This window comes from Trachurus japonicus, chromosome 7 (assembly GCF_045865225.1).
Source record: "Trachurus japonicus isolate A0001 chromosome 7, Traja_1.0".
Classification (NCBI taxonomy): Eukaryota; Metazoa; Chordata; class Actinopteri; order Carangiformes; family Carangidae; genus Trachurus; species Trachurus japonicus.
Genome location: NC_140913.1, coordinates 19693055 through 19708583, shown reverse-complemented (window position 1 = coordinate 19708583; position 15529 = coordinate 19693055). Strand labels below are relative to the sequence as shown.

Below are 15529 nucleotides of genomic sequence, written 5' to 3'. Positions count from 1 at the left end.
CATATTAATATAGGGCAACGGGCCTCCTGTGAAAAATAAATAAATATATATAAAATATATTTTTTTTCCCTTCTTTTTTTTTAAATCAGTAATTTTGTATGCTTCCCATTACAAATAAGATAACTACAGCTTTGCAACCAACAACATCCGCAGTATACGACCAAAACACAACAATATAATGAATATTACTACATAATCCTATAAATCATTTTCATCAAAATCATGACACACAACTATCAACTTCACCATCGGGGCACGTTTTATACATGTGCATCAAAAGCAATAAACAACTGACTTGAACAGAGACAAGAAATATTTCAATGTTTTAAAGAAAGTGCATTAACACACAGTATTTGATACAGGCATATAAAGTTAAGTGGGTAATTACAGAACATGTTTACTAAAACTGGAGCAGACTTTATTATGTAAATAATGGAGCAAAGAGGCTGGTAGCATCCTTGTTCTTGTAAAGGCTTAAGTTTACTAATGGCATCATCACCAATGACTTCACATGCTATTTCATTAAGTTCTTTTAGTTTAGCCACATACACCACTGTTGCAATATTACCAACCAAATGAGTAGCAGTCATGCACTTGACTTAGTTTCTACAAGCTATTCAGATAAATCTAGCATTAACAATAACTATATCTAGGTGTTTAGTGGTTTTAGTGGACCTAAACACTCAGTATCTCTATCATTAAAATAGATAATAAAATTAACATAATGTTGCTTTACAGTATGCCATGTGATTCTCCAAAGCCTAAAAAAAACTATGCCATCACTTAGCGGTGTTGAAAGTCAAGTCAAGCAAGCTGTTCTCTCAGTCATGATATCTCTGAAGGGCTGTGGTAATCATGTCAAAGATTGATGCACCAGTCCACCTTCACTATTGACACAGGGCAATAATCAAGAGCTTACATACCCATAGACAAGGACCTACTGTACATGAGTAGCGCTACAGGATCGATATTTTCAGTGCCAACAGTATTTTCAGTCAATATTATTTTTAAGATTGGCTGGGATCTGGTTTTGAGATTTTTAAATTTAGTTTTATAAAACTCACAAATAATGATTTTGTGTTTATATGTTGGCAGGCAGATTATGAAAATCTCAACTGCATCTCAAACATTACTTCATTCAAAATCATGTTCAGGTGCTATGAGAAACACAAACTCTGTGCCACTGAACTCCAAAGCACCGAGTGAATTACAGATTATGAATATAAATCACAGTAAATCTTGCCAAAACTGATATAGGCCTGTCACAATTATTACATAATTGCCTGATTGCAATTATTTGACCTGACTTCAATCATGTTGCACAACTCATCTGTATAAAAACAGCTGAATAAATCTCACAGAAATGTCATATTTCCATCACTATTTCCACGTTGTTTTCTACCATTTGAGGTTTAAATTGTGCTCTTTTAATGACAACATCATGTTGCACCCCCTTCTTCTGCTATGGTTAAACTCCACATGAGTGGAGTACCACAAATTGTTTATCTCAAGCGTTTAATTTCTAATACTCAACGACCGCATTTTGATGAGGATCAAGTGACATTAGCATCACGGATTTAGTCGCAAAGACTAAAGGTAAACAGAAATGCAATTTTTATTAATATGTTCCAATGTTTAATGCAAATCAATGGCTCTTCTTCATAAGGTGGATGTGCATTATTAAACTATGTTTAGACTTAGACCAAAGAAAGACAATTAAATCGTTAATTGCAATTACTTGTACGGCAATTAATTGTCATCTAAAATTCCATGATTATGACAGCCCTAGATGGATACACGTGACTTTCTTACTAGCTAGTTTGAGTTACTGAATGACTTTTGTATGGTAAAGGCCAGAAAAATATTTCCCCTTGTTATTATTGTTCACGATGTGTGTTTAATGATATTAATATTTAATGATTGACTTGTTTTGTCAGAAGGTATAGACTTGGAAGCAAATATTGGTGGCAAATCACCAATACATGAGTTTCACCTAAACTGTTTCAGTCAATGTACTAAATAGGTTAGCAGTACATACCAGAAACTGCTTTGGTTGAATAGCTCCACCATTGTTATCCTTGGCGTGCTTTGAAGTTTCTTTAAACTATCTGAAAACATGTAGAAAACAATCAAATCAGATATAACAGGACAAGAAAAATCAATTAACTCAACTATCTGGTATCAAATGAAATATTTAACAGATTTACACATGTAGTACACCACGTATTGTTGGTGAAAGGGGTGAGCAATTATGACATTTGTACAAAGCTAACTATAATTAGATATAATACTGGGAAAATGCCAATCGGTGTGTTATTACCAGAGCAAAATTCTATGGATTCTGTTTTAAGATTTCAACATACTGTTGAAGATAAACTTTTTCACAGTACTAAAACATATTCTGTCATTGACACTTAATCTCATTCCAAAAAACCACTATATTCTAGCTTTGGGGCCGACATGGTCTCTTTTTATGACCAAGTGTGATTATATACATCTATGTATTAGCTCTACTCTACAGTTAATATCATGAAAATGTGTACAGTGCTTTGGTCACCATGCATTTATTTTTAGACATTACTTACTTAAGTTCTTAGTTATCTTATTTGTAATTATAAACATTTTGCATATTCTATTCATAGGTCTGAATGTTAAATTAGCAGCTTTACTAGAAACCTGTCACTCACAACCACAACCAAGTTCAGCTAGTCTTTCTCCCTCTCAGCTAGATTGCTCAATTCAGACCTGCTATCACTTTAAATGCACATGATTTGAGAAGATCAATCAGGCTGACTGTAAGAGTTTGCAAGCCTCATTATGAACAATATGCAAATGCAAGAAGTGCTTTGACACAACATGCATTCTGGGTTTCAGGCCATCAAAATCACTTAATAGTCTAGTACTTTAATATCATGTACAATCATTAAATGTGTATGATTACATAAAATGAATCGAGATGATTTAAAATTAGGGTGCATACTCAATTCTTCCCCACAAACAAAACTTTTACGATCCACTATTCAGCTGCATGTACTTTCAAGTTATCATTTGTGTGTGCTGTCAAATAATTGTTTCCTACAAAACAACTCAAAACTATAATGAGCATTCTTTGCAACAAGTTCACTCTTCCTGTTGTCATGTCATTACAGTGGTCAGTTTCTGAGAGGACCAAAGGAGATGTTGACAGATACCATAGATTCACTATATTACAGTTATCACAGAAATTGTTAAGGTTGCTTTCATCGAGAGGCATCCCAAGTTAGTGCATTATATCTATGACGCCTCAGTGGATAATTACATCTACAAGCAACAACGCGGCATTAATGTTGATAACGTTATTAGCTACGTTGCGAACGGCTCAGATCATAATTTGCATCAGAAAAATACGTTACACAGTCGTTGTTTGAGCGACATTATTACATCCCCTAAAACGTTTCTCTCTCCCAAATTAGCTAGGTTCGTTGCAACCGTGTATAAATCAACTCGCATAGTTAGTCAATGATGTAAAAGGCAGCGGTCTCTTCAACGGCGGCGCTAACGTTAGCAAAGTTAAAAGCTAGTTGGGTGACGGTAACTAGGTTCACTAGCAGTTCAGGCTAACGTTTGTTTCTTAGCCTCCGATTCCGCTCTGACGGGCAACGTTAGTAGGTTACGAAAAGTCAAATCTGCAATCTGACACACATTTTAACTCTCACCGGTTGTTCTCGGGGAACGCCATTAGTCATTGAACGAGGATATCGCTTTGACTCGGAGTTGAACATAAGAAGCGCACATACCCACACACAGTGAACATGAGTGTGTATGTACGTTTGCGGGTTTCGCGCGATGCTAGCTAGCTAGCTAGCAATGAGAGCTCCGCACAATGCTCTATGGCTAAATTAAAAATGGCGGTTTACACAGCAGAAGATTCGGACTTTACCCTAAAAAAACACCCGTTTTGAGGTCTTGGATCACTGTTAGGGCAAGCATCCGGGACGGTTGTGGCTAAGAAGGGGGATGTACGCCAACAGTTAGCTAAAACCCATGTCAGTAGTCTGGAATAAGTCTTTCTGCTTACCTCGAATGCGTGTTACATTTGCTTCTCCATCTTGCACTGGCGACTGGTAGGGCAGTTTGGATCTCGCGAGAATACCTGCAAGCTGCGTTTACCCCGGGCACTCCCTTGTAATTATTGTTGTACAAAAACAATGCTAGTGGACATACAGCCCATTAGCTGGTATTTCCAGTCTCAACCTTGTGATAAGATGTGCATATGAAAGCACACAGCAGATTTTTGTTTTTATGAAAAATATAGTTTAATTCAATTTAATATGAAAGTGTATTCAAATTCACTGACAATTAAGAAATAAAGATTTGCACATTTAAATAACAAATGCATTTAACTGTTTAAACGGCATTTAAAATAGAGCAATGGAAATGTTTAGACGGTTTAAGATATGAAAATAATAGTACAGTAATTTGTAAAAAAAAAAAAAAAAAAAAAAAACCCTGAGAAAAATAAGTCACAAATTATCATTCAAAAGTAATATTAAAGTGGGTTTTTACCATCCTCTAACACAAAGCATCGAATTGTACTTTAATTGTAAGCATCATGAAGTGTAGAAGTGTTTAATACCACACAATGTTTTGCTGTCTCTTAATGATGAGTTTCTGATACAAAAAATTGGCGAAGGTAATGAAAATTTCTTCACCAGCTTAAAAGTATAGTAAACAGAAAATCATTTGTTTGACCCATAAATCACACTCTTGGTGATTTGGTGTTCCTCAAATAAAGTCAATGAAAAAGGGAATTTTGCCCAAGATATATTTTATCTTTTCCAGGTCGTATTTAAACACATAATGTTTAAAACACAGTACACACCAACACAAGAGTGAATATCAAGAACAATTAATATAAAACTAAATGGATGAAATTTAGCAAGGGCATTTTTTTTTTCATCACACTTCCAATATTATAATAACAAGACAACATGACAAACTAAGCATGACAATCACTGCGTACAAATATAAAAAAGAACTATTTCAGATATTTTCCAAATACAGCAATGTATCATGTACAAGTTATGTTAAGAAAGATTCCAAAGTTTTTGATCTATAAAAGAACTTAAATTACAACATATATTTACATATGAATTCATATCCTGCACTTTAACAATGTTTTCACACAGTTAAATCTACATTTCTGCAAACATTTTATCACTAGTACATTCTGTGGAAAGAAAGCATGTTTCTACATCTGTCCCAAAAATGCCACCAACTGTTGGGGCATAGATAATGGCAACCTGCAGGACACTAGTCTGTTCAACTCATAATCATCTTTTCCAATGTAGCTGTATAAATTACAAATATTACAAATATTTACAATGACAACTTGAGCTGTTTAAAAAAAAAAAAGGAACAAAGCCATGGATAAAACTTTTGTACAGGTATTAAGTGGTGGAAAAATAATAAAAGTAGGGACCAAGATGATACGGTGGTAAAAACACACAATAATACAGGCTAAGAGATAGCAAACCTTTGCCCTGTTAAATAAATATGATCAGAATAAATATGCTTGTATGTTACTCTTGGCATCAGTTTAGCACTTTCTATTTTATGCGTAGAGCTACTGTATATGGAGATGGGTTATACAAACAGTGATAACTGTTCATGTGGCATACTGGGTGCTGCTGACCATGTGCACACTGGATTTTTGCAGATGTGTTAATCGTGTGCCGAGACAGACATGCTTTCATCACCTTTTCAAATAAGAATTAATGAGGTAAAATGAGTTTTAAAAAATAAGAAAGAAATAAAACTAAATACAATGTTACAACTGCATGAATGTGTGTGTCATTTTTGTGAGTTTTCGGGCCCTACAAACATTACATATACCAGACTAGAAAATGTGTTGTTTTTCTTTCCCTTTTAAAAAATTGTGATGGACAGTACAATGTTAACATAAATATACAGCCACTAAAAATAACAAAAAGGTATAAAGAAGAAACTATTTGATTTTTAATTTATTATGCTAGTTAATCTAGCTAGTTATATCACTGTCCACCTGTCATTTTCAAACACTTTCCATTGCTTTTGTTTTTCTGATCATTAAAGAATATTCACCACAGCAGATGTTCATCTCATAGTGATTTGTTTAAAGTCACAGATGTGCCTCAGAAAATACATTTAGGCAAACATTGATAAGTAGTGTGCCAAAATTGGCATCTAATTAGCTGGGCTGAATACTTTGAGTCAGACAAGATATTGTGAAGTCCAATAACAGGTGAAAATAGTAAACAAATTTAAAAGTACAAAATATAGATTACTATCTCTAATTCCTTCAGACCTACTTTTACACAATCCATTTTCTTCATTCCCATTTAAGTCTTCATCCACATTTACAACAACTCTCACAAAAGAAGCTTGCCATTGCGGTGAATTTTCAGAATTTTTCCAAGTCTCTGTTTTGCAGTTGCCAGTCCTTTCTTTGGGCGTTTCCCTGAATTACAGTGAAAGAGGAAATAGATTAGAAAACACTTACATCACAAAGATATGCAATCATGCTATCACTGTCTATGCTTACCTTGACCTACTCCTGTTGTGCCTTGGCTAGCTAAGCCTGCAGGCGATGCACCAGAGTGAGAACTGCTGTTCTGCGGAGACAGGGAAGGTCGGCGTGAAGTGAGGAATACACCAGGGGCCATTGCACCGCTACCTCTAGGCCCTCCAGGGCCAAAAGGTCCTGGTCCTGCTGTATATTCATGGTCCAACAGACTAGCAGAGTAGTAATCCATCCTCCTTTCAGGGCTGAAATCTGCTGCAGACTCTGGAGCAGGTTGTGGGGAGGGTGGGGCTGGCTCTGGCTGAACAGGGGGTGGAGTGACTACTGGAGCCGGGGGACGCTGCTTTTTGGTGTACTTCCTTTTAGCAGGCTTCTGCTGCTCCTGAATCACAATTGTAAAAACAGAAATTAGAGTTACTATCTTTTATTGAAAATGCCTCAATTCTGCATTATTCACAAGGCACACTGTAGGATTAAGGAACCTAATGGAATTGAATTCTTGTCTCTCAGCCATTGATGAAAATTGTGGAGGTGTTGTCTGTGTGTGTCACCAGGATATTACATTAGTGGATAGTGTCAGTGCACCTGCTCATCTGCTTGTTTTTTTGGTCTGTGATAGAGGCAGGGCAGGAGAGTGTTCTTATTTTCTATGGGCTGTTATATTTGTGTCCAGTTTGCTGCAGTAGTCCCTCAGTGCAGAACATCTTGAACGTTTTTTTTTTTGTCTCTACAATGAATATTCAGTGTTACAGAGTTGTGCTTTGTTTGAAAGACCTCCATGCTAGGCCTTGCAGTGACGTATTGTTTTCCTTGAACGTCTCTTCAATACACATCCTTTTAGGACCAATAGACCGGCCCTACCCAACTCACTTGTTGTGCTAGCTTGGCGGCGGCAGCTGCAAGACCAGTTTCTACAGATGCAACTCTGGCCCCTTCTCTGGCTGGTCGCTCCTGTTTCGGAAGGGTGGGCATCACCCTGGCTATAAATGCAGGAAATATAAAACAAGAAGCTTTAAAAATCTAAACAGCAAACCTCATCCATCTTATTGCTGTGCTCATGCCAAGTACCTTTTGGGCTCCAAGGTGTGTCATCCCAGTTTTTCTTGCGCTTCATCTTAGCCTTGTTAGCATGGTCTTCCTCATCAGACTCCAAGGACGGGTAAACTTAAAAAATTGATTAACATAATTAACCAACGGAGTGAGCAATAAAAGCTATAAACAGTGCTTGTGAATCATCAGATGTAGGGGACCCAGTGTGTTGTGTTGCTCACCATAGTCTGAATCTTTAAAACAGGTTCCCAAAGTCTCTTGCTCATCTGGACTGTCTTCATCACTGATGTGACGAGCTGGCCGTTTAATCGGCCGTTTCCCAGGCCGCTGGATCACAGGTTTCTTCTCAGGATTTCCTGTCTTTTTGACACCTCCAGTCACCCACACAGCCCTGCCACCTTTTTCTTTGACCACCCCCAATCCCTCTGTCAATCCTCCAGAGATAGATAGAGGAGACGAAGACGAGGAAGACGAAGACGAGGAAGGTGGGTTGGCCATGGAGAGCATGCCCTGAATGGCATCACGAGTACTGGGAGAGGCTGGGGCTTCCTCACTGGAAAAAGGAGAGAGTTAAGCACTCACTCGTCATCTCCAAAATAACATCCTAAACATAGCACACAACCACAGCCACTACAAATATTTAAACTATTCAAAGGTTATTGGATTCTTGCAGCAGCACAGTGAGACAATTATTCCCACTTCTGCTCAGAAATTGCTCTAGTCTAGCCACAGGTACCAAGAGATCAGCAAGTGTGTTTCAAATACATACTATTGACAATAAAATTACATTAGGGCTGCATTCTTATGGCAGTACCTATGCTAACAATTCTGTGACCCTTATAAAATAAAAAAGGTGCAGCTCCTGCAACTTGAATATTGCACTTTCAATTAATTGTGCAGCCCGAAAATGACATGCAACTACAAAATAAATATATTCTAATATCATAACAGAGTCTTCCTGAGTTTGTGTTGACTAACAATATAAAAAATAATAATAACATATTGCTTGTGATTAAGGACCAACTAACCTCAGCGCCGCAGAGTCCAAGCCTGCAACTTGCTTGCTGGCCTTCAATAAGTCCAGAATGCCCCCCGCGCCACCCTTCACTCCGTGGGCAGCCAGTGCCTCTTCATCTGTGGTATAATCCTCCTGAAGCCACATGCATAGACATTTTCTTATTACTGTTGAGCCAAAGCTAAACTTAAAGCCATAACGTCATCACGATAAGGAAATGTTTATAGATGTAAGGACTGGCATGTGTGAAGAAAATCTTTTTTTTTTTTTTTTTATCTTAGGGACTGATTTGCTAACTTATACTTGTTACCACACCACAGCTTAAAAGAAGGCGCCCAGAATTGGCTCCACACAACCTGTTTGGTGTAGCTGTAATGATCTCACCTCAATGTCAAAGTCTACCTCCCCTGGCTCTCTGATGCGGTTGGGGTCAGAGCAAGGTTTGGCTCTGGGCAGCTTCCTAGGAAGACCTGAAGGCCAATTTTCACACAGTTAGGTTACAGTAGCATGGTGGCAAACCATATGACAAAACTATATGAGCTACCAAATTAAGTTCAGTTCAGTTCAAACACTCTTATTGCCTTCATAGCCAGGGTTAAATGTCCATATGAGAACTAGTACATTCATTTAAGCATTCTGAGTAATGAGTTTTATTTTCCACAGCATTGCACTTGTTTTGACAAAAAAACAACAGATAAGACAACACAACGACAACAGACCTAACAATACTTCAGACACAAAAACAGCAAAGACAACATTTCCCATCCACCCTATATAAAAATCATAATACTATTGCTTGAAGTCCAACACTAACCACTGAGTTTCTTTTTCTTGCCAGGTCCAGCAGGTTTGCGTCGCGGAGGAGGGGTCTCGTCAATCTGCAGCTCATCTTCAGACTCTAGGTCAGACAGACTGGAGCCCTCCATGGCAAGATGTTTGTATTTTCCTTGCCTTCCTGCACCATTGCTGTTGCCTGTCTTTTTACTACAGTCAGAAAAACAACAGGTTTAAACTCCAACCTTTGAAAGGACAAAAAAATTAAGGACGAAACACAACAAATAGCTGCTGAGCTTACCCTTGGATTTTTCCATTGGTCAGCACAAGTTTCAGTTTGCTCTTCTTTAGTTTCCCTTCAAACGCTTCTAAAGGCAACTCCAACTGGGCAGATAGATAAAAGATTGCGAGCAAACATGAGCACAAGACGACACATAGCTATAGCTAGCATTTCCAATGTAATATCAAATCTGTGCAAACTCTACCTTGTTCTTGTTTTTGGACTTGCCAGGTTGAAATTTCTTGAGTGTATGTTTGGTGTGGATCTCAATGAGGTCAAGTTCTCCTGCTTCTGCCTTAAGTATCCCCTTTTGATTCTTCTTCTTGGTTGCAGGGGGCCCAAGACCCCCAATCACTTCTTTCGGCTTGGGTCCTTTCTTTTTTCCAGGTGGGCGTCCTGAATTCTGAGATGTGGTCAGGGGAGCTTTAGAGAGTGGTGAACCAGGAAACTGAGGTCCCGTGCGACCAATGTTTTGCTGGAAGATATCCTATCAAAAGAAAGAGTGTTAATAGGTCAATTTAAAAAAAACAAACTTTTTTTTTTTTTTTTAAAAAGGAAGAATTTCCCCTACAGACTTAGAAAGTTAAAACAGAGCTAAAACATGCCATGAATTTCAGTGAATTTACTTTTTACCTCAACCAGACGAATCTCCTTGGCCAGGTCCTTCACCAGTGTTGTTGTATTGATGGTTTCTGGAATTTCCACTTCATGCTCTCCTAAAGCCTGAGGATGTCAAGATAACTATTAATCATCTCAGACATTGTTTTGCTATGTTACATTGAGCTAAGCATAAATACAACACACAGGGATACAGCTACTGTAGATATGTGAAATGGTAACAAAACTCAAGAACCAGCACCTCTAAACGCCTTGCCAATTACAGATATCTTGATAGTTTAATTGGTACAATTGTTCCTCGTTTCTATTTGATGTGCTGAGCTGTGCCTAACCAGCCAGCTCCTGCTTCATACTTGACAGAAAACAAAGACTGGCACTGATGTTCTCCACAAAATCTCTGTCAGTATTATGTTTTTTAATTCTGTGTTGTGTTGTTTTGAGATGCAAAACAGCCAGTGAAATCTAAGAAATCTAAAACTGAAGCTACTTATTTTACCTACCTCTTTACGGGTCCAGCCGCGGAAAGCATTGTTCAGGGCCTTGGCTCCATGAACCAAGTATGTGGCAGGATGTCTGCGATTTTCTCTCAGACCTGTAAGACAACAAAGCAATATTAATAATGTTACAATGTTTTTAAACATCCATGTAGTTCACACTCAAAAACAAAAAATATACATATTATGAACTTTCTCACCTCTGAATGTATCAAGAAGATGCTTTCCAACATACCAGCACACAGTCTCAAAGTTGGGAAACCGGAACAAGTCTGCTGTGCTTAATCTCTTCTCTATTTCATATGCTCTAAAAATTAAACAGACATGAATAATTATGAAGACGAACTTTGATATCATCTGTGTACAAATCTGTGTATTTATATGACAAAAAACTGTGGCTTTTGTTTTTCACCAAATATCCACAAGAACTCTGAGCCCTGAGGAACAGTAATTCAAGAACTAGCCTTTTACAACCTTTGACTTTTCACTGCCCTGGAATTTAACAAATTCCTTTAGTGCAATGTGGAAGACTGTGATCAAAAATAAGAAATAAGATAAGATGACGTGAAAAGTCTTAAGGAAATATTACCGCAACTGCATGTCAATGTTGAGACTATGCAAGAAGTTTCCGCCAAAGGCCAAGCAGTCCACTGGAGTTAATACAGCATGAATCCACCCTGGATGACAAAAGTGTAAACATTATTCAATCCAGATTCGTCTGACCGTTTACTCTGTTAATCTTGTTTTTCTGTACCTAGCAAAACAAGTAGACAAGTTTCAGTTTACCTGTCGGGATGAACAAGGTATTTCCTTGTTTGACAGAGCACTTGTAACACATATCAACCTGGTCTCCAAAGAACATCTCGTTTTGGTTCGATGAGGAACTCCACCTCTCAAAAAGTGCCAGGTTTGCTGGGGTGGGAGAAATCAGGTAAAAGATTTTCTCGCCCTAGAAAGACAGACAGTCACAATCTCTTAAGATGATATCAATTTGTATATTAATAAAGGGGTTCAGTAAGGACATTTTAATAACATCTCACCCTCAGGACATGGTACCATACTGAAGTGCCTCCAAAGTCAATGTGAAAGTCTGTGTAGCTATCCTTCACTCCCATTAGACAGTACTTCTGCACATTGGGCCGTTCAAACACAGACTCCTCAGGCCAGAGGTTTTCAACCCATGACAGTTTTCTCACAATCTTTGGAGTCTCCACCAAGTTTGAGAGCCTAAAAGAAGATTTGTCTTAAAAATCATTACATCCATTGCAACACAAAGAAGTATTCACAGGTATTTTTTAAAGGGGAACTATGCAAGTCTGGTCGCTTTTCCGCTGTTTTGCTAACGCTTCTCTCGGCTATGTGCATTTGTTTACAACGAAGCTGGCGAAAAATCAATACATGGAGCTTTGGATAACGTTATATAACATAAACAATGTTACGACATATATATTTGTGTAGTCTTTTAAACGTCATAAACAAAAGATTGCCGGTTACGGAGTGCGTTTGTGTCGCGGTGTGCAGACAAGAGAGCTGGGACACCGGGGCAGCGACCGAGTAACTACACTGATGTTGCAAGGTTGGTTTTCAGCTGTGAGACGCCAGGTGGAAGGCAGAGAGGCTCTGTTCTCACTCATATAACAAGTCACAAGTCATGTAGTTAACTGTCACAACTATCACAATTAGTCCGGAGCTTTTTAATTAAGGTAAAAATGTAGCATAGCCATTTTGCATATAACATTTTTACATGATTGAATGAAAAGATTTTGGATCATAATTACAAACTGAACCATTATCTAATTGAATATCTTTTCGTACCTGGTCTCAGAGAACTCCAGGCTGATGACATTGAGCACTCTGTCTCTGTTGGGGCTGTTGTAGTATTCAACAAAGTCTCCCAACCGCATCTTCAAGTCACACTGGCGAGACACATCAATCACATCAATCTCTTTCTCTGCACCTGTAGTAAGAACAAAATGAATGAGGTTCAGAAACAAAATGAAGACAATTTTCAATTTCCACATTATACATCAGCCTAAAAATCATTCGTCCCACCATCTGAAAAAAGCCAAGTACCAGGACCTGATTGACGAAGCGGCTCTAAAAGGGTGGCACGCAACCATTTTTCCTATTGAGGTCGGCTGCCGCGGGTTCCCAGCAAAATCGGTGCGCTACTTCCTCCAGAGAGTTGGTTTGGAGCCTAACAGCTGAAGAAAGCCACCAGGGAAATAGCCACGATGCCAGAGTCTAGCTCAAGATGGTTGTGGCTGAAGAGGGCCCAAAGTTGGAACCCTTCTGCAGGCGAAGGCTAACCAGCCTCCGCAGCCCCACTCAGGCGAGGTGTACAGGTTAAGGGGCGAAACATCTGTGACCCTGAGATACCTGCTGATGATGCAGAAGGGTTCCCAACAAAACAGGCGAGCCAAGGAACGCGAATAAGGATCCAGCCTACGTAGTCTGTAGTTGCTGCTTGTAGCGTAGCATCTTTGAAGTTTATCTCACTAGATCTCTGATCTACAAATAGAGGTGAATGACTTAAAATTTTACCAATGTAGTGCTCCACATCAGTGACGCCGAATGATGATGGAGGAAGGGTCATGCCAAGGCCATCCCGCCTCAACACCATCACAGGAACGCTGAATGAATGTTCTTCAAGAAACTCCACAGTTAGCTGGGCCCCAGACGGCTTTAGCAAGACTTCATCCGCACTGTCATGGAATCACAGACAAATACACAACACACAGTGCTTTGTTATTATTATTACTATATTTCAATAAGGCAAATGTGCTTTTGCCAACCAAAGCGTACAAGCTGTCAGTACTGTTAGAACTACACTGACAACATCAAAATTTAATCTTCTGCAATAAACAATTTTGTTTCCTTATGTGCACACAATTTTAGTTGTTGAATCAACATGACATCTATAGTACATACAGGACATCAATCAGTGTAAATTACAGTTTTATCTCAAAACTTGAGAACACTGGACTTTTGACTTTGCAGGACAATGTGACAGACTTACTTTGGGAAGGTGCGGCTTCGTAGCTCTCTGACAAACTGTGGACTGCCTGTCTTAACTGGCCGACTTGGATCTCTTCCTGCTGCAGCGCTACTTTCTGTCTGCTTGTTGCCTCCACGGCGTTTGCGCACTGAGAAAAAAGAAAGACAAGAAAACAAATTTTTATATATGCAATGTGTGGTTTAGTAAACTAATAAAATCTGAGTTATTGCAGAAAGGTATAGAGAGGAGTGGTAACTTACTGACTGATGGCCCATGGGTGACTTGACAGTTGGGACAGTGATACAGGTCAATCTCAGCTGCTTTTTCTTCTTCTACTCCAACACAGCTACACAAAAAACATTATCATATCAGAAGGGGCACGTCCAGAATTGCAAAATTAACCGTGAGGACCCAATACAGAGCAAACCATGCAGCTAACTCAACAGATGTAACTACGCAGTAATGCACACAACACAACATATAACATGCTTAAACAACAGTCCGGACAACAATGATATATCTGAAGATTACTTACCTTCCATGGAACCAGTCTTGACAAATATCACACTCTATCATGAAGCGTGTCACATCATATGGCAGGCGACACAAGCAGTACACTGGGACCGATGCCATAATGAGATGTGTGTATGACTTATTTATCAACCTGTATTGTGAGGATATCAGAAAGTAATGCGGGTGGTGGGGACTGTTTCTCAAACTATGGACTTAATTGCTGTGGAAAGGGTATTGTCAATATGTAACTAAATTGTAAATCTGTAACTTCACTTGTAGATTCCTTTGGTAGATGTCGGCACACATGTCCACAAGGATTCACCAGGACTGAAATATAGAATCAAGATAATATTTGTTAATAGCTGATCATTAGACACAACAAGAACTTTTATTGCAATTGCAATAACTAGATTTTTAATATATAAGTAGATATGGTGAACAGATAGGAACACACAGTAAATGTGCAAGCTTGCTCCAACAATAAGTGCAGGCTCAGTCAACCAGTTAGATGGCTCAATTAGTTAACGCTCCGTTTCTGTAGTACAACATTACTCTTTCAGTGTAACTTTCCTATATTATTCAAATACACTTTTAAATGTGCAGCTGATACATGCTATGTCTAAATTGTAAACAGAAAGCTTTTGCCTATGCTAACGAGTTGTAAACAGTAGCCAACAGGCAGGTTGTAACGTTAGCCTGCTGTTTGTAAACACGCTATATGTTAGCAATGCTAGCCAAGAGTGTAGCTAACCTCAGCTTTTGCTAATAAGGTGTTACCTTATTATTTGCACTTGCTTGCTACTAATAAAGCTTTTAAAGTGGGAAACAAGCGCTATTTTGACTGCACATAGCAAACTGAAACCCATCGTTTGTGAGCTAAATCGATATCAAACGCTAGCAACTCACCGAAATCTAGCCGCGGGAGGGCCAAGCATTCAAAAGCCGTTGTAATCCCTACGCAAGCTCGGGGTTAGCCGCGGCCTTATTATGCAACGTAAATTATGAACAAATTTCTTCACCACATCTCATATTATCAACTCTGTGTTGATCAATGTGGAGGGTAGAACCAGAGCTTTACACTGGACGAGAAAATTGCAACCCGAAGCGACCTAAACGAGCTCAATAAGTACAAAGAACGGCATATTTAACTGCACCAACGCCATTTCAAAGGCAGCAGCGTCAGACCGTTGTTCGTCACTGTCCGCTGTTGAAAAAACAATAAAGTTGCAGACAGTGAAGTATGGAG

At 38.7% G+C, this 15529-nt stretch overlaps 2 protein-coding genes across 17 annotated transcripts in view; both read right to left on the bottom strand.

The window, feature by feature from the left end:
• huwe1 (HECT, UBA and WWE domain containing E3 ubiquitin protein ligase 1) overlaps positions 1 to 4132 on the bottom strand; it is a 39434-nt gene extending 35302 nt beyond the window's left edge. For 14 of the 16 annotated variants that reach the window (XM_085781930.1, XM_085781932.1, XM_085781938.1 and 11 more), the window contains exons 1-2: positions 4058 to 4132; positions 2039 to 2108 (exon numbers count right to left, since the gene is read on the bottom strand). The gene's annotated coding sequence lies outside the window, so the exon portion shown is untranslated. Of the gene's footprint in view, positions 1 to 2038; positions 2109 to 3695; positions 3797 to 4057 lie in introns of those variants that run through there. The other 2 variants (XM_085781939.1, XM_085781934.1) reach the window with 2 other exon arrangements.
• Positions 4133 to 4790: 658 nt separating this feature from the next.
• Positions 4791 to 15482, bottom strand: phf8 (PHD finger protein 8). Its single transcript, XM_085781948.1, has 22 exons — positions 15190 to 15482; positions 14306 to 14610; positions 14031 to 14116; positions 13792 to 13918; positions 13317 to 13477; positions 12588 to 12729; positions 11813 to 11999; positions 11559 to 11721; positions 11362 to 11449; positions 10973 to 11079; positions 10779 to 10870; positions 10294 to 10383; positions 9866 to 10147; positions 9682 to 9764; positions 9421 to 9590; positions 8991 to 9076; positions 8620 to 8741; positions 7813 to 8144; positions 7610 to 7705; positions 7412 to 7521; positions 6563 to 6923; positions 4791 to 6478 (listed from the first exon to the last, which is right to left on the bottom strand). The coding sequence occupies exons 2-22, from the start codon at positions 14401 to 14403 to the stop codon at positions 6390 to 6392; spliced, it is 3072 nt and encodes a 1023-aa protein (XP_085638074.1). The 5' UTR covers positions 14404 to 14610; positions 15190 to 15482; the 3' UTR covers positions 4791 to 6389.
• Between the last annotated feature and the right edge of the window lie 47 nt (positions 15483 to 15529).

Coding starts and splice junctions, on each gene's coding strand:
- phf8 (XM_085781948.1), bottom strand. CDS start 14,403: ATGGCATCGGTCCCAGTGTACTGCTTGTGTCGCCTGCCATATGATGTG. Junction 12,730..13,316: donor TGATGTGGAGCACTACATTG/GTAAAATTTTAA, acceptor TTCTTACTACAG/GTGCAGAGAAAGAGATTGAT. Junction 7,706..7,812: donor TTTTAAAGATTCAGACTATG/GTGAGCAACACA, acceptor CAATTTTTTAAG/TTTACCCGTCCTTGGAGTCT.